Here is a 20,261-nt window from a genome sequence, read left to right as displayed (position 1 = left end):
TTTTTACAGGGGCTTCCAATTACAGTTAACAGTATTTTTCAGCATTTTACCCATAATGCAGTGCTATCTACAACATTAATGCTGTAAAACACATGTATGGTATTTTACTGTCTAATATACAGTGTTTTACTATTGAGATTACAGAAAAGTCAGTGTACTGTACTACTATCAGACTCATACAGCTGAAAAGCAAATTACAGCTGTTGAAGAAACTTAAATTAAATTCACTAATCGTTGCCATTAATTAATAAGGAAATTGCAAGACACCTCGAAACAGGTTTGCTGGTGATTTCATTTTCCCACGCCAAAAGCCCAGGAAGTAAAAGCTTAACAGAGCCTAAACCTCCCAGGGACGCTCTGCCTCTACTCTGTCTCTATCCGTCTGTTTCTCTCAATCTACTCTCTTTCTCTCTGTCTTTTCTTCTCCCTCTCTTCCTCTCTTTCCCTGTCTCCCACCCACAACCATGCCTATCCTGTTGCTTGCTAATGAGCCATGAGATTGACAGCTGGATTACTTGGCTGGTTTGTAATCCTTTAATTTCTCCATTTAAGATAATCACCCTGTGGATGGAGCAGTGCCTCCTCATATCCCCCCCCCCCACACACACACACCCCCCAGGCTGTAGTATAATAGTTACTTAACACTACAGATAAACACCATGACAGGAATCCAAACAAACACACATATTCCACATTTTGCTAGTTCACAGCCTTATTCTAAAATTGATTAAATAGTTTTTTCCCCCCTCATCAATCTACACACAGTACAAATAATGACAAAGCAAAAACAGATTTAGACAATTTTGCAAATGTATTACAAATACAAAAACGTAAATATCAGACCCTTTACTCAGACCCTTTACTCAGTACTTTGTTGAAGCATCTTTGGCAGTGATTACAGCCTCGAGTCTTCTTGGGTATGACGCTACAAACTTGGCATACCTGTATTTGGGGAGTTTCTCCCATTCTTCTCTGCAGATCATCTCAAACTCTGTCAGGTTGGATGGGGAGCAACGCTGCACAGCTATTTTCAGGTCTCTCTAGAGATGTTCGATCGGGTTCAAGTCCGGGCTCTGGCTGGGCCACTCAAGGACATTCAGAGACTTGTCCTGAAGCCACTCCTCCTGCGTTGTCTTAGCTGTGCGCTTATGGCCCTGAGTGCTCTGGAGCAGGTTTTCCTCAAGAATCTCTCTGTACTTTGCTCCATTCATCTTTCCCTCGATCCTGACTAGTCTCCCAGTCCCTGCCACTGAAAAACATGGTGCCAGGTTTCCTCCAGATGTGACGCTTGGCATTCAGGCCAAAGAGTTCAATCTTGGTTTCACCAGAACATAGAATCTTGTTTCTCATGGTCTGAGTCATTTAGGTGCCTTTTGCAAAATAAAAGCGAGCTGTCATGTGCCTTACTGAGAAGTGGCTTCCGTCTAGCGACTCTACCATAAAGGCCTGATTTGTGGAGTGCTGCAGAGATGGTTGTCCTTCTGGAAGATTCTCCCATCCTCACAGAGGAACTCTGTCAGAGTGAGCATGGGTTTCTTGGTCATCTCCCTGACCAAGGCCCTTCTCCCCCGATTGGTCAGTTTGGCTGGGCGGCTAGCTCTAGGAAAAGTCTTGGTGGCAAACTTCTTCCATTTAAGAATGATGGAGGCCACTGTGTTCTTGGGGACCTTCAATGCTGCAGAATGTATTTGGTACACTTCCCCAGATCTGTGCTCCAACACAATCCTGTCTCGGGGCTCTACCAACAATTCCTTCGACCTCATGGCTTGGTTTTTACTCTGACATGCACTGTCAACTGTGGGACCTTAATATAGACAGGTGTGTACCTTTCCAAATCATGTCCAATCAATTGAATTTACCGCAGGTGGACTCCAATCAAGTTGTAGATACATCAAGGATGATCAATGGAAACAGGAGGCACCTGAACTCAATTTCGAGTCTGAATACTTATGTAAATAAGGTATTTCAGTTAAAAATATATAAATGAGAAAAAATGTCTAAAAACCTGTTTTTGCTTTGTCATCATGGGGTATTGTGTGTAGATTGAGACTTTTTATATTCTAAAATTGATAAGGCTGTAAAGTAACAAAATGTGTAAAAATATAAGTGGTCTGAATACTTTCCGAATGCACTGTACATTCTACATAGCAAACACACAGAGACATAACATTAAAACACAAACACACTCAGTAATAGTCATATACCAACACAACACAGTCTGCTTGCTAGGATGTGGGAAAACAAAATTAAAGAGGTAAGAGCATAGGAACATAAATACTGTACCATGACTAGAGATACAGAAGAACATGGTTGAATGAGACAACAAAAGACTAAACACAGTGATTTCTGTGGCTAGGACCTTAGTGATGTTCGACTTTAAAGCACAAACGGAAGTGAAACCTTTCAATTACATAGATAGAAACGCTGTGGTTACAGAAATGGATGCAGCCTACAGTACACAGGGGCCCTAAAGATAGATGTGTATAGCTGCGGCTTGGAGGAATAGATGAGTTGGGCGCAGCATGGCATAAATCACTTTGATTGTACCATGTTTTTCAGCTCGTCCAGTGATGGTGACTGAGGATAGGAACACTGGGGAACATGGGTGTAAAGTGGCAGCACAAGGTCAATTCGCTTCACCATAACGTATCAATAAAGTAAGACGGCATCTAAAGTCCCTGGCTCAGGAGAGAGGAAGGAGGGGGAGAGAGAGAAAGATACGGAGGGAAGAGTGAGGAGGAGTGAAATGGTCCCAATCCATAAGCTCCTTAATGTAACAGCATCATTCAGACTAACTGCTTCAGATTATGATTATTCATGGTGAATAATGACTAGGATGATGGCCTATAGTAAATGGATGGGCTGACTGACATTTATTTAGAAGGGGATATATTTTGCCCATTACTCATTGAACAGATATAGCTCTCCAGGAACCCCATTTGACATAAATGTACAGATGCTGCCATATTGTAGCATCATACGTAGTACTAATATACACAAACAGCATGCACTATGTATCTCTAGCAACACAGTGAGTGAATCAAACCAATGCACATTGGAACATTGTGATGATGTAGAGAAAGGACGAAGATGGAAAAGCTCTGACAAAACCTTGCATAAATAAGCCATGTAGTCCATGGTATTTGTGTTTCGAGGATAAACAATTTCGTTTGGGCAAAGGAAAGCAACATTTGCTCATTCATTTTATTATTTATTATAGACACGCTCGGGAACTTTGCCAAAGTATTTTTTTAAACCTCCCGCTTTGAGCTGTGTAGTTCATACATGCATAATCTATGAGCAGAATTACTGTCTTACCTCAATTAGCCACGAAATCCCTGGTTTGAAAGAAACTGTTTTCTGAAAGCTGTGCTGCACCATCTTCCCTACATTTTCCCCCATGTGGGCCAGCCCCCAAGCAAATCGAGTTCAACCAATGACTGACAGCTAGCAAGATGCACATGATGCACCCAGAGTGGAGCGAGAGAGGGAGCAATGATGTGGTGCACATATCTGCACGTGACATAGTATGCAATTTTCAGGGACCACTTTGAGCTTGTGAAGTTACAAAAGTACATACAGGAGAAACACTAAGTTTATTTGGCAGGGACAATATACAAGAAAACACGTCTCAGAATATAAGAAGTGGCGCGTTGCACCAGAATTAGCTGACAGCTAATTTACATCTGCAGTCCCCGGGCAGGTAAACGTATAAACCTTATGTACAGACAGATATTTTAAAAACAGAGATCAGGACACAGACACATTTCAACACAGAAAATCAACACATTTCACATTAGTGTTGCACGGTATACCAAAACGTCAGTACTTTTTTGATACTAGAACATGAAAAAAACTTTTCTTTACTAGCATTGCAGCTGACACAGCGCAAACCACTTTGAGACGCAAGTGAGAGGAAACAGAAAATGCTGACAGCATGGCTTCTTCAAACGAAAACATCATACCTCCACACCCGCAGCTTGTTGCCAAAACTGGCTGCAGAAGCAAACTATGGGAATCCTTTGACTATAGAGAAGATGAGGGCCAGCCCACCAAAACAACTAAGCAAAAGGTGTTACAAAGCAATGTAAGTGAGGTTTACGACATAAAACGACATTAACTATTTTAACCATAACATTTGCATTGTAACGTTGTCATTATTGTACTAGCAAATAAATGTGAATTATTTTTGCGTGACAGTGACATGAACATATATTCAGCATGACATTTATGTGAGCATTATAATATTATTAGAACCCAAAAGTAATGCAAAATGCACTCATTACAGGACAACAATATGTAGACTACTTCACATTTGTCTAGGCTTGCTAGCAGTAGCCAGCCAGCAGCTCTGGGCGGAGTATTGTACCCTGGGAAGTGAAATGCACTCTGGGAATCGTAGTATGCTGTGTAAAATCCATTGTATTTCTATGGTGTATACTATTGCAATATAGAAACCTCACAAATGAGCTTCAAAGTGTTTTTTATGTGGTTTTGGTACTAAACTATTAATCTAATATATAACATGATTTAGCTGTAATGAATAATATGTCTAATGAATGTCATTTGACCAAATATTATGGCCATAACCCTGATATGTCTCAAATTACATTTTAAAACGGTTTACTGTAGATGTAATTCTAAAATTATTTTGTCTGCTCTGAGTCTCAAACAATTTATTATCACTATGGTTAAGTGATAATGCCAGAGAAGCCGGTGTTTGGAGGATATATTGGCACGGGTGTTGTTAGGCCCGAGCCAAAGTCGAGGGCCGGCAAACCTTGCCAATATATCCTTCGAGGGCATTAGCACTTTATACAACGGGTTAGCAACCTATTAAAATAATGATTTACATATTTTCATTAAAAATTGTATTTTGATTAATTTATTCATACCATTTCATTCTATAGCCCCGACACAAATCTAGGATTGCTACCGAAGAAGGCTGGTTGTTCGTTCTATTGGTTCGGTTGCCAGAGATGCGACCCAGTCGTTCAGTGTTTTGTTCTGGATCTATGGACGCGACCCAGTTGTTTGCATTTGTTTAAGCTGTTTTCTAATGACATGTATTTGGATACATAATTTCAATGATTTCACCTGGCATAGAAAATGTGCTCTCTCGTCAGGACACTCTTGTTCGAGAGCTAGCCAACAACACAGCTAACAATCACTCCAAACTGAAGCTGGAAAGACTTCAAACTAGCTGATTCATGATTTCGACTAGCTGAGAAAAGCTGCCTGCCTACCTGTCTGTCTCATCCTGACTCCCGACACGTTCATTACTATGGGACAGCTGAAGACCGAATTTGAATATTGAAACAATGTTGCAAATACTGTCTGTCTCTGCGATAAGGTTTATAGAAATCTCCGCTGTTGAAAACTAAATGTTAGTCTAAAAGAAATGTGAGATAATGTCTAGATGGTTTTTATAGTGGAGATCAAGTTTATACATTTCCTGGCTGGGCTGATGAGACGGTGGATTGCGCAGCCAGATGGAACAGAGTAAAGGGGCACTTTAACATCATAGATTTAGCCGGTGGTAACTTGTGGAAAAGACAGCGGCTGGAATGCGGTTTTAACCAATCAGCATTCAGGATTAAACCCAACCGTTGTATCATTTTTCATAGGGAACACTTGAAGGTATTATTCTGTTATTTATTATGTTGTTATATTTTAGCAAGAAATTGAATATAGAATTTGTTATTTTATTTGTTCTACCAGTTATCAACATATTGTTCAATGTTAAAAAAAAACTAAAACCCTGTGACTTTAGCTAATACATTGTTGTTGTTTTTTTTGCAGTGGTATCGTTTCGGTGTGGAGTATCGGTTTGGAATTGAGTATTGTTTCAGTTTCGAGTATCATGATGCTAAACCTGGTAAGTCAAAAATCTGGTATCGTTACAACAGTATTAGAAACAACATTGATGTGGGACCTGATATTTGAAAAGCATCTACTGAAAAGAAAATTGCACATAGCCCAGGTTTAGCAACAAAGCCCACTACTTTCTCTTCCTCCCTCGACCACCTCCTCCTCCTGTTTTCTTGAGGAGGGGAGTGAATGGAGCCACTCTGGGCTGAATCACATCCCTCGTCCCCCAGGCTGAGACAGACCTCCAGAACTAATCCACTCCACTCAGTCCACACAGTAATTAAAGCACTACCAGAGGGCTTCTAACCATGGAGGCTGCAGCTGAGAGAGATCAGGGTTAACACACTGGCACAATCACACAGGTAGGTGGGAGGTATACAAGAAGACAAGGATGCAGATTTCATATTTCATCTCAAAGCTTGAGAGGATACTCAAGCCATGCAAAGAAGTATCATTGAAAGACCACTATTATAAAAAGGTGAAAGTGAGGGTAAGACATAATCCAAATGGTATCTCAAGCACAATGCTCTCAGGATACACATTTAACCTTGTATTATGCTGGGTTACCATGGTAGACCTCTAGTACTATTTCATCCTATTAGTTGCAGCTGGGACGATAAACCAAAAAGTATTGACACCGACCATACCGATCACTTATCGCAGGAATTTCGCTGATATCATTCATTACGATAAGAAGCCTATACTAGAGTTTGAAATTAAATACATTTGCTAATATGGGCGATTGTTAACCAATAAGAGTCTAATCCCTGTGTAAGCCGCGGGATGGGAGGGGGGGGTGGTTCTACTAAGCTATATGGAATTGTTTTAAGAAGGTCATACCAATGATCATTTAGCTTTTTGATATTTTTTTTTTTAAACATCAAAAAATGTATTTGATGAAAAATAAATATTGGCCTTACTGCTTACAACCACATTGAATAACAGATTCACTACATAGATCAGATAGTCCCCCTCGAAAATTCGAAAAGGAAGTTTGTTCTGAAGTGTCTATTCTATATCTGATATAAGAAAGATCAGGAAACATTTATTTTTTTACATGTATTTAACCCTTTATTTTTGGCACTAAACAGTGTCCACATATGCTTCCATACATGTTTTCAACTAGTTCTGGGTGACCTTCAGACGAGTCTTTTCCTAGAGCAAAACAAACTACATGCATGTGTTCGTGAGAGTCTCATCTTTCCATAGAGGGGTCATAATAGTGTGTAGGCCAAACTGTTCGGACGCTACAGACGATTTTGTGAGAAGATCGGGATGTCACATGGTCTGACAAACACCCCCCTAGCTCTGTCACCTTTCACCGCTGATGCGGAAGTGTGACATAGATGTTTTCGGTGGATTGAGATGCACCCAATGCAAAAAAATCTGACATCTCTAAACTGACAGATTTTTATGGGGATTTTTGTATTGTACTAATTAGATTTCTGCAGGGACGCGGTTATCGACCTTAGGGTGCTTAATGGAACAACTGATAGCTACAACCATCAAACTTGTAGTAGTAGTTTACATGATAATAAATAAATAAAACTGTGGTGCAGATTAATGTTATTAACTTTTTTGTACTATTTATCGTTATCAGATCAATTCTGGTAACTTATCGCAATATGGATTTTGTCCATATCGCCCAGCTCTACTATTAATAATTAAAATCATCTGTTTAATAACCCAACAAATGTTATGAAATGAAAACATATCTGTAGGAAAGATCCAAACAAATAAGATAACAAGTGAATGAACAGTCTAAAGTCAGCTAAACCTCACTAGAACCCTGAAGCCCGATTTGTATTCAGACGCATGTCTATCCTGGGGCTTAGGGGAGGGAGAAAACCTTGGTAATGAACTGGTTGATGCAGGGTTACACAGACAATTACGAAGTGAAACTGAGGCTTCCTACAGAGAAAAATCACCCATTTCTGAAACACAACAAAAGATAGCTTCCTCATCAGGGTCTCGAATCGTTAGAGAGCACGAAGATGTAAAGCACTAAAGCATATTGATTAAGAGAGGGTGACTGATTAAGAGAAGATCTTGATTAACGATGCAAATTGCATTCAGAGAACACAAATGTCTCTCTTTGGAAGAGATCAGGGGTTACATGGGGATTATGTAGCTGGTGGAACTATCCTTGAAATTGGTTGCTTTCCGTAGCCATTTTCTTTACTGAGATTCTCACTCTATGCGGCATCCCACACTAAAACACTGAACTTCTACCAACTCTGTCCCCGCAAATTAATCTCCTGGCCAGGACTATTTTGAGAAAAACATATTATATGCCCTTTCTCTCTCGCTCCTTTACCTTTCTGTTAGTGCTTTGACTGGTTGGCTGCCGCTGGCTCTAGAATATCCAATCTCAGGTCTGATAATATCATGATTACCCCATTCTGAAGGTCAGACTTTGGGACACCTTTTGCTCATCTCTTAATTTTTCAATGCATTTAGGTCTATTGCGTAACCTTCCCCGGCTGACTACTGAGGCACAGGGCTTGGAAATGGATTGCAGCAGGAGTCCAGGGTTGAACAATGCAACACGTTTCTTTGTCTCTCTTCAGCGAAGGCTGAGCTAGCTATATGAATGGAGGGCAGTTGAGTCGGAACATATCCTTAACTCTAAAACACAGACAATAGAGGCTGCTATACTATCTATTGGACTGAACCATTGACACATGGTTTGTTATCTAGACTGTAAACTCTCCTTCCAGACTCACATTAAGCATCTCCAATCCAAAATTAAATCTAGAATCGGCTTCCTATTTCGCAACAAAGCCTCCTTCACTCACGTTGCCAAACATCCCCTCGTAAAACTGACCATCCTACCGATCCTTGACTTCGGCGATGTCATTTACAAAATAGCCTCCAAACACTCTACTCAGCAAATTGGATGTAGTCTATCACAGTGCCATCCATTTTGTCACTAAAGCCCCATATACTACCCACCACCGCGACCTGTATGCTCTCGTTGGCTGGCCCTCGCTACATATCCGTCGCCAAACCCACTGGCTCCAGGTCATCTATAAGTCTTTGCTTGGTAAAGCCCCACCTTATCTCAGCTCACTCGTCACCATAGCAGCACCCACCCGTAGCACGTGCTCCAGCAGGTATATTTCACTGGTCATCCCCAAAGCCAACAGCTCCTTTGGCCGCCTTTCCTTCCAGTTCTCTGCTGCCAATGACTGGAACAAATTGCAAAAATCACTGAAGTTGGAGACTTATATCTCCCTCACTAACTTTAAGCATCAGCTGTCAGAGCAGCTTACCAAATCACTGTACCTGTACACAGCACATCTGTAAATAACACACCCAACTACCTCATCCCCATATTGTTATTTTTTTTGCTCGTTTGCACACCAGTATTTCTACTTGCACATCATCATCTGCACATCTATCACTCCAGTGTTAATGCTAAATTGTAATTATTCCACCACTATGGCCTATTTAAATAAAGGTGAAATAAATCCAATTAAATCTACTGAGCAAAAGGGCCGCACAAAGATCCTGAACCCCACAAGTCACTGTAACGTTACCAGGAGAAGGTGGTATATAGTTCTCATGACAACATCCACTATTTCTGCTAACAGTTAGCTATCCTTCCAACAGCTCTTTACAGTACGCCACCCACTATAAAGGGGACGACCAACAATAAATGGAAAACATTGTATTGTACCATATATGTACCTTGGGTGGCTAGGTTGAATGGGCTAGCAGTAGATGTCATGTTGGAGGTGGTTTGAGGGATACAGAGCCATACCTTGTGTTGTGTGTGAAGGGAAGAGGAGATAAAGAGAAATGATGTTGCTCATCCACACTACCTGTATTCTATCAGCACACCACAGACTCTGTGTCCTGTGTGGAGAGAAGAAAGGCTCTCGAGGACAAGAGAGCCGGAGTGAGTCTGAGGGAAAATGGCATCCTGCTTATCAAAACGCCTGAAATCGTAATCCCTTTCCCTGGGTTTGGACATACTTATGAAAGCAGAGCTGCCTGACTTGGAGAGAAGCATGACGAGGTGTCTGAGGTTCTGTAGAGCAGAGCACACACACCAGACAGGCTGTTTAATCCAAGATCCCACTGAGCAAAAAATGGTTGAATCAACGTGGTTTCCACGTCATTTAAACAAACAAAAAATCTATGTGATGATGTGCCCAGTGGGATATTACTATATTTGTCAGATATTTTCAAATGTCATTTGATTGGGGATGCATGTCCTTCCACACACGCGACTTCTAAAGTTGTGGGTTAACAGTCAGTAAAGTGCTGATAGTTGAAGGCATCTGGTTAAGTTATATGAAACACATCTTGCCTAGCTCCCAGTCAGATAAAATCATATGAATGCGCGTAATACTGATATTAAATAGCGACATCGAACAAAGTATAAATGCAGGAGGAGAAGCCAAACCACCTGATTATCAACAGCCGGACCGCAAAGAGAAAATAATCACATATTGAAAGAATATGAGGGGAGTGGAAAAAGTAACTCAAGTAAGCAACAAAAGGAGAGCTCAAATCCCATGTTTCTCATAGTAAGGCAGAGGGTTCAGATTCCTTGAATATACAAAAAAATACATGTGAAAGAATGTTTGGACATCAAAACAAGCACATTCTGTTTGAAAGTGGATAGAAGTATGTGTTACGGCTCACAAAGCACAAGCTTCAGTTAAAGATGCACTTGTCCACAGAACTGATACACTTGAGTTGCTGTCACCTTGAAGACCACGTTTCCATTGTATTGTCCCTCCTGAACCTCCATGCAGTATACTTTTATTAGCTGCCTTGACTCCATTCCTTTAGAGAGAATCAAAAGCATCCCAAAACAACAGTGGTATTCATTTTAAATTGACATTGTACCTTTGCTTGACACATTAAGCCATAGAGCCATAACAGAAAACACAAATATGCACTCTACAAAACCCACCGTGCCCTTCTCACCCCTGCCGTGGTGGATGGTGATGAGCGAGGGGTGAAACTCATCACGGAAGTCTTTTTGAATATGTACCGACAGCGACTTTAAAAGCCACTATCCTGAAGAAACTGCAGTTCAAATCAATTTATTTTTTGGTCTGCCCCTGCTCCTGCCCACGTTCGTAGGTGTCTGTTCCAGCTCTTAGGCCGAGGTGATGGTTTACACTGCGATGCACAATCACCAGAATATCCCTTTTCATGGCCTTTCTGGCCACAGCAGGAATCTACATGGAATGAGCGCTATGCCTCTTTAGGCTCACTGCCATAATCTCTCCAACTCCTCCCCTACAGAGACAATCAGCTCCATAGCATGTGTTATTGCACTCTGTTAAACTTTAGGGCAACCAATAGATTTATGTGATGATAAACAATAAAGGTATTTTGTGTTACCATAAACCAATAAAAGCCTGTTTAACATATATGGAAATGGAAGCATGGCCAGCTGAGACATGGCAGCTAGAAGAGTGCTGGACTCACAAATTGACCACAACTAAGCCCAAAAGGATTGTATTTGAAAATAACATCACTTCATACCTTGATTACATTTAGACACGATGACATATCTCTATTTGTATTTGAGGGAATACTTGGGAACAGATTTCCTAAATATATATATTTTTTTGCTGAATTCCTAGTGATTTTATGGACTTTTTTTGACCAAACACTAAAATACTTACAAAAACTGGCCCTCTGTTGCCGATCCCTGCATTAAGGCCACAGATGTGAAAAGGCACTGAGGTGGGTGGCTAACAAGAAACAATTTGCATTTCTGCCATTAGGCAATGGTCTAAGATCTACCCACACACCCTCCAAACAGTCAATATGACAAATACTGTCTAACAGCTTTTCCTTCCCACCACCTTAAAGACTGGATGAATGGTGTGGGATTAGAACATGGAAATGGCTGAGGTTCACTGTGCATCTAACAGCATAGAACCCATTGTCAGGTTGCACCTGGCTAGTTGCTAAAACAGTATTCTGTGACGCTGGGCCTATTGCTGAGTGTCTTCCTCTCACAGGATGCAGTGGCTATACAACTTCAATTGTCCAGCAACCTTACCACTGTAGCACCTCAGCCCCTCCCTCTTCTCTGCCTCACCATTAAAGCTTCAGATGATGGTTCTGGGTTACACACACAGTATTGCTAGGATTAAAAAGTCTTCTTCCTTTTCTCCATGTTGCATTGTGTTGTGGAGAAAACAAACCCTCAGTCAGGCCAGATGCAGCACATTAATCATAGCAAGAGGTCTTAGCAAGCTCCTCCAGAAAATATTCCTCAGAGTGGCCAGTAGGACAGCACGACTCAAAGATTGATTTCCACAGAGCAAACTGAGTGAGAGGGTACGGAGGTAATATTGTATCGAAGCAATGGATGCTGTACAATAAAAGACCAAATCCAAATGATCTACCACTGAAATGGTGGATGATTTCTGCTGAAACTTGAAGGTGCAGGCAGCAGTGTTTCTCTCTCAGAAACACACATACATACATACACACACAGGCCCACCATGTCGTACAACCTGTCCAAATGCATCAGATTCTGTCAACATTGTTTTTGGCGAGGGTCACTGAGGACACCTCAGCCAATTTCCAGGTCCCTTCAACCCTAAGCCTCCAGGCAAAGTAGCTCCCTATTGACTTAATGTGTCCTTCTAAATAACCTCCGCAATAATTAAATAGCTTTCGTTTAAAGCTGGTGACATGTCCCAACAACCATTAAAACAAGAGCTCCATTTCATCCTAGCAAATAACCTAAACTTTGCCTGCAGAAAAGATAAGTGTCTGGGGAGTGTCGGGCTCATCTTTCTCTAGTGTTAAACCACTGACTAGACCGCTCTGAACCACTATATTCATTTGGGGACATGTCCAAAAGCATTAAACATTTATGGCCATTTAGCTAGCTAGCTTGCTGTTGCTAGCTAATTTGTCCTGGGATTTAAATATTGGGTTGGTATTTTACCTGAAATGCACAAAGTCTTCTACTCCGATAATTAATCCACAGATAAAAGGGTACTTCTTTCGATGAGGTTTAACGGCAGTTGGAATCCAATATATGTTGCATTACCGCCACCTACTAGACTTGAAAAAACAAATACCCTACCATCACAATTTTTTTTTTTTTATTACACCACCCTGCTCCACTATTTAAATCTATTTAGTCCTACCTCAGGCCAACAACCTGAAAGGATGGGACATCACCACTTAACACACCCTGCAACTCTTCTGATGTCAAGTCTCGCACACCCAAATACCTCTCTGCAGTTGCCACCACAACCTCAATTTTCTGCGACTTAACGTTCCATCCCTGCAGTAGTTGATAACCATTGTTATAAATGCAAAAAAATCAAATGTACTGAAACATGTATCACTTGTTGGCCTATCCCTCTGTACTGGTACAGATCTACTACTCACCACTCCTCTCAGGATCCCTCCCCCTTGACCCATCTTACTCTACTTTCTTCACTGCCTCAGCATGTCAACTTCTGCACTACTCTAACCCTGGAAACCTCAACCTGCCTCTCTCTCACGGGACATTTCTGATCCCAAGCCCCATGAGCACCCCTACAATTAACACATACCACTACTTTCCCCAACGCTACACATTCCTTTGTCTCATGCCCTTCTACACACTTCTCACACCTAGGAACCTCCCTCCTAATCACTGCTGCCACATGCCCATAAGCTTGACACCTGTAACAACGTAATGTATTCGGCACAAAAGTTTGTGCAGGATAACTTATATATCCTAACATCACTTTGTCGGGCAAAAACTCAACATCAAAACTCAAAATTCAGACAATGACTCATCTGTTTCACCACTCTCGACACCCTGTCTGCGTTGCACCAAACGACGAGCATTACAAACACCGGGAATCTTCCCCTTCAGTTGGTCAACTTTTACATTTACTGCTACCCCAGTAATCTCTCCTTTCAATGGCGCCCTTCTCTTGACAGCGAAACAATTCACATTTCTTGCCCCCATTCGTTTAACGCAGAGAACCTTCTCCCTCTGACCAGCAGAAACACAATTATCACAAGACCACTTCTGGTTACCCTCACTGATTCCACAGTACCCAACTCTGTTTTCACCCACCCCGAAACCACAAATGGATCAGCCAAAAGGCAAGGGTCCACTTTTCCAAAAACTTCACTCCTACTGTAGCAGACTCATTTTTATCCTAACCAAGCCTCGGGCTCCGAGAACTTCACCACACCTACCACCTCCAATACTTCGACCACTTCCATTACACTTCCATTTCTCCTCGTCTTCAGCTCACTCTGCTTACACTTTCTACCATTCTTCTTTGACAAACCATCTCCCTTTTTTCCACCATTTTTAACCAACTCAAGCTCACCGTCTTCCTCCCTCTCTCTCTTAGACCTCCTCTGGCTCTCTTTATCCCTCCATTCCTCCTCCATATTCCAAGTATATGTCTCCTTATGATAATACTAATAATGATAAGGCAACCAACCTTAAGGTGCATTACCACCACCAACTGGACTGGAGTGTGGACTTCAGTTCATCTTTCAATCACCCACGTAGGTATATGCTCCTACAAACCAATGAGGAAATGGAAGAGGCGGGACTTGCAGCACGTCAAGCTTCACAAATAGAACCAAATTCTATTTTAGCGCCTGGCTACCAAGACGCTTGTTGACGCACGCGAGCAGTGTGGTGCAACGATTGAATAACAAGTATGTGTACATTTATTTTGCAGCGCTCGCACACGCAAGTGGTGTGGTCAGCATGTAAGGTCACTTTTAGGAGTTAAAACCCTGCCCTTATCCCTAAGCCCTGCTGAGTTCCCAAAGTTCTTAAATGTACTACACCTAACCAGGATGTTTTAATTTAATCAATATGAAATTTACAATTCTAAGATGAATATGCAATACAAGCAACTAGAATGGTCAAATAGCAAGAATGAGAAAAGAATCTGCCAGTGAGGTTTGTTTTTGCAATTTTAGAAGTGACTTCAAGACAAAAAGATGAGCCATTCTGAAAGAAAATCATTTTTTGGAGAGGAACCTCACAATAGATGTGATGAGCTGAAAATAAACGGAGCACATGAAAGGAGAATTGAATTCCTCTGAAAAATAAAGAGAATAAAATGCAAAATGTACAGGGAATACAATAAAAGCGGTGAGTTTCCAGCAGTAAACACACACAGCAGGAGATAGATGGGTGATTTAAATGAGCCTGCTTTGGTAAGTCTGATGCTTAAGTGATCATTTAGGAAAGGATAAATTCATTGTTTTCAATGTGAACACTTATGTTTGCTTGGAAATTCTGTTCATGTGTTAAGAATGAATAGATTTGTATATTGCAAACCTCTTATCAAATCAGAAACAGTTATCTTTAGGGCCAGGATGATACCAGTATCGTGATATTTTTTTCCATGACAAAAATGAAAACACGAAGCAGACCAAACTCTTTGGTCCTTTAAAAACCTGCTGTATGTTAAAAATGGTGTGCTATATCTTGGAAAATAAATAGATGTGACTCTGGATGCAAAATAATGATGTCTGTTTGCAACATTACGGCTGTTTTCCTAAAGAAGATACATCTGCTTTATGATTTATGATTTTCCTTGACACAATACTAACGAGTATTCCCATGCTGGTATAGTCCCGGCCCTAGTTATCATGCAGACTCAAACCACAGTGTACATTCCAACCAACTTTAGCTGCATCAACACATGTATGCTTGTTCTGCTTGTTTCACCAGAGCTGCATGTTATACCACAGAGTGTACCTTCTTACGTCATGATGGAATGCTGCATATATCTCCCCCCCCCCCACACACACACACACACACACACACTCGCACACACACACACACACTCTCTGGTTGGGATCTACTGTAGCTACGAAGAAGAGGGGGACACACAGTCAATAAATGAGATCCAGCGCTACCACAGTGCTTACCTTTGAGAATGCTCTGGCCTCGCAGTAGATCCCTAGAGACAAACACTGTGTAGAAGCTCTCGGAAAAGCCTGGTCTGCATGGGGGTTTAGGTGGTTGGTCTGCCTTGGTCACCTGGGGAGAAAACAAGACAGCCTATAAGCATTGGAAAATGTACTTGTGGCCAGAGGGTCACAGGCTGATCTGGCAGGTGTTGAGACTGATATTGAACCTTCGGACAGATTAGAGACTGGTAGAGTTGGGCGGTATACCGTATCCCTGGGTATTTCAAGATTTTCCAATAATGTCAATACCATTTTTTAATATACATTTGAATATGTGTACTTGTTAAATAAATACCTGCAGTCAACTTGTGCATTAGGTAATAGATAAAGCAGATCGCGTTCATTATCTAGGCCAGCGATGACGCCTCTCATTGAGTAACTCAAATTGAAGGCCGACCGGGGTACTGCACGCTGCCATTAGCAACCAAATTATCCTTATGTGAGCGATTTAAAAAATAATCGGTTCAAGGACATACATCTGGTGTATTTGGAACAACTATCGTCACCATGATTGTCTTTTAAACATTTTCTTATTTACACGAATATTGACATTTTTCCATTCACTATAATTTGGGATGCCTGCAGTGCCGCGGGCAGCCTTGAACTTCGAGGCTTCATTCGTTCTCCCCTGGCTTCATGAGATGAGCCACCCCTCCAGCGCAACTTATGTGAGGTGATCAAGTAGTGAAATTCACTACTAATGTTTGCCAGCTATATATTTTGTAACAATTAAGTTAACTATCTAAGATGTGCCAAATAAATTCTCTCCAGCTTGGTTTTGATAACTTGCTAACGTTAGCTAAGTGGCTAACGTTAGCTTGCTAGATCAAGCTTCTTGGTAACAGCAGCAGAGACAATCCCCTCCTGGATTAAGATACCTGATGTCTAATATTTGTTTTGTACGTTCTGCAAACTGCATTTTGAGATACTTGCATAACTTTGAGCTGGGTTGTCCGTTTTAGAAATAAAATGTTTGAATGTGCTTGTTAGCATTTACCTAGCTTCCGCTATGGAGATTCCTTAGTACTTGTTAGAATTGTGTAAGCATTCTGGTAAGAGACGTTTAAAAAAAAAAAAAAAAAAACCTTGTAACCCTTGTGTGCACTGCCGGTAATACAGTATATCCCGGGATGGCAGAGTAGGTAGGTATAGAAATCTGGATACCGCCCAACTGGTGTTGCTGATTCGCTTCAGTCCATAGCTTGCTGTTTAAATGCCAACATTTGAAAGTGAATCATCAATACCAGATACACCAGCTGGTTCATTGGACATCTTTTTTATTTTTTTTTATTTTATATTTATTTGTCCATTGTAAACTACCTTAAACCTTAATGCATTTATGGGGAAAGAGGGGAAGAGTAGGCCTAATCCATGTGTATATATGATGATGATGATGATGGGCAACATAAATATGCATATTAGATCATAGACCTACTGAGGTCATGTGCATAGTCTCAATGCAGTAAGCGTATAGTAAAAAGAGAGACAACCTATACAAAATGTCTAACTTATTGTTACAATTATCAGTATTGAGTCTGCAGTTTTCTACTCTCTTATCCTTCTTCACTCTACTTTGCTGCAGCAAAGGTGCTATCCAGGAGACAAATGTATATCTTTCAGGCATGAGTAGGCTATAAAAAAAAATCTAAACTGGCCGTCATTTCAGATAAGTTTTAAAATGTAAATGCAATCAAATTATACGAATAGTGAATTTGATATTATATCGAGAGATAGGCTATAATATGCTATAACGAGCAATGGGCTAGCGCTGATCTAATCAAAGGAAATGTGACAGTCCATATTGTAAACGTGCATGAAGTTCGTAGCCTCGTATAGCCTATATAATTTATGAAACCAAAGGCTTCGGCATCCTCTGCAATGATATATAACACATGCAGTTCATTCAGTAGACTAAAGTAACCTAAATTAGTAAAAAAAAAAAAAAGGCGCTCAAAATGAAAAGCCGATTGGTTTATTCAGGCACCTGTCATTCAATACGGATGAAGCTTTTCGTGACCAAACCCGAAATGACTGCTGCCTACAAAATCATCGTTTGAAAGTATCATGACATTATACGTAATTTAAACGCATCATGTTCCCTATTGCGCAAAATTCTACTGCAAGGAAAAGTCGCTCATCGCCACAATTCAGCACCACATGCACTGCGCTGCAAAGCTCGTGTATGCCAAACGAGCACAGCAGTGCAGTAGACTACTTCTAACGGATTTCGAAAATAAATAAATATCTTACCCAAGATGTGTCCACAAGTAAGGTGCACGTCAGTATAAGAACGGAGCCTAAATTCATTTTTGCCAGAGCGCTGTAAAATCAAGGGACAGAGATTGGCCCGACTCGCCTTCTTCGAATAAATTGTATAATTCCCGGAGCTCTCTTCTTGGATGCAGTTCTGAGCGCAATAAGAAGCTCTGTGAGAAATTGTCCCGACTTGTCTAGAGCAAAACTGCCGGTGAGGAGAGCGATGCCGATGCTGCTCTGTACGGAGGAGCCGCTCGCTTATTGGTTGGAAACGTCACTACAACCCATCCTACCCGAACAGAATGAACCGTGGTCTAATGTGACGGTAAAACAGGTATCAACTAGATTCAGCCGCGGGCCGATTTTTTTCTTGAGTGGTGGAACATAATTACAAATCATTTGTGGACTGCAAATTGACCGCAAGAAGCCCAAACATATATACTGTTTGACTAAAACATAAACATCCCAAACCTAGCTTACAATTTGTTAAATGATTTGTATATGATCACGTGTTTCTCTACTACGCATGGGAATACATTTTTTTGCTCAGAAAACATTTGGGGGGGTGCAAATAAAACCATGACCACAGGCTGACAGTTGGGGAACACTTTACATTTTCTCCTCTGATGTATTATAACTTGTACATGTGTACAAGGAAGACACTCAGCGAGAAATAGGCCTACCGTGTAATAAAGAATAGAGTAGCCCATAAGGCTATGTATTAATTATTTTCTTTTTGGAGTAATATTCTTGCTTGAAACTTCTTGGTTTGAGTGAATCCATCAACCCTTATGCTTATGTGTCCATTACCAGGTGGGAGTCTATTTCACACCACAGTTACCTGCTCTTCTCTTGATATAAGGTGAAATAGAGTGAGACCCACATTTATAAACAATTTTGTCATGACATTGTTTATTTTTTACACCTAGACCAAACCACTGCAGTTGGCTATGGAATTGAACATTGAAATAATAATAATCGTATTATCATAGTCTCAAAACAACAGTATGTTGTACAGCACTTTGTGGCTTCAGCTGATGTAAGAAGGGCTGTATAAATACATTTGGTGTAGACTCTGGTGTAGACTTTACAGTGAAACGCTTGCTTACAAACCTTTCCCAAAGATGCAGAGTTTAAAAATAATACGAAATGTAATAGTAACTCACACAAGGAATAAAATAAAATACACAGGAATGGAGCTATATACAGGAAGTACCAGTACCAGATCACTGTGGAGCTATATACAGGGAGTACCAGTACCAGATCAATGTGGAGCTATATACAGGGAGTACCAGTACCAGATCAATGTGGAGCTATATACAGGGAGTACCAGTACCAGATCAATGTGGAGCTATATACAGGGAGTACCAGTACCAGATCTATGTGGAGCTATATACAGGGAGTACCAGTACCAGATCAATGTGGAGCTATATACAGGGAGTACCAGTACCAGATCAATGTGGAGCTATATACAGGGAGTACCAGTACCAGATCTATGTGGAGTTATATACAGAGAGTACCAGTACCAGATCAATGTGGAGCTATATACAGGGAGTACCAGTACCAGATCAATGTGGAGCTATATACAGGGAGTACCAGTACCAGATCAATGTGGAGCTACATACAGGAAGTACCAGTACCAGATCAATGTGGAGCTACATACAGGAAGTACCAGTACCAGATCAATGTGGAGCTATATACAGGGAGTACCAGTACCAGATCAATGTGGAGCTATATACAGGGAGAACTAATACCAGATCAATGTGGAGCTATTTACAGAGAGTACCAGTACCAGATCAATGTGGAGCTATATACAGGGAGTACCAGTACCAGATCAATGTGGAGCTATATACAGGGAGTACCAGATCAATGTGGAGCTATATGCAGGAAGTACCAGATCAATGTGGAGCTATATACAGGAGTACCAGATCAATGTGGAGCTATATACAGAGAGTACCAGTACCAGATCAATGTGGAGCTATATACAGGGAGAACTAATACCAGATCAATGTGGAGCTATATACAAAGAGTACCAGTACCAGATCAATGTGGAGCTATATACAGGGAGTACCAGATCAATGTGGAGCTATATACAGGGAGGACCAGTACCAGATCAATGTGGAGCTCTATACAGGGAGTACCAGTACCAGATCAATGTGGAGCTATATACAGGGAGTACCAGTACCAGA

General features: G+C 41.0%; 1 protein-coding gene across 4 annotated transcripts in view; it reads right to left on the bottom strand.

Annotated features, from left to right (window-relative positions):
• The window catches only part of LOC106582912 (cadherin-4), a 260,714-nt gene extending 242,376 nt beyond the window's left edge, over window positions 1-18,338 (bottom strand). For 3 of the 4 annotated variants that reach the window (XM_014166534.2, XM_014166535.2, XM_014166536.2), the window contains exons 1-2: window positions 18,067-18,338; window positions 15,775-15,886 (exon numbers count right to left, since the gene is read on the bottom strand). In XM_014166534.2, the coding sequence (XP_014022009.2) occupies window positions 15,775-15,886; window positions 18,067-18,123 (169 nt within the window). In that variant the 5' untranslated portion in view covers window positions 18,124-18,338. Of the gene's footprint in view, window positions 1-15,774; window positions 15,887-16,813; window positions 16,956-18,066 lie in introns of those variants that run through there. The other variant, XM_045705822.1, reaches the window with a different exon arrangement.
• Between the last annotated feature and the right edge of the window lie 1,923 nt (window positions 18,339-20,261).

This window comes from Salmo salar, chromosome ssa22 (assembly GCF_905237065.1).
Source record: "Salmo salar chromosome ssa22, Ssal_v3.1, whole genome shotgun sequence".
Classification (NCBI taxonomy): Eukaryota; Metazoa; Chordata; class Actinopteri; order Salmoniformes; family Salmonidae; genus Salmo; species Salmo salar.
This window is presented reverse-complemented; position numbering and strand designations above follow the sequence as displayed.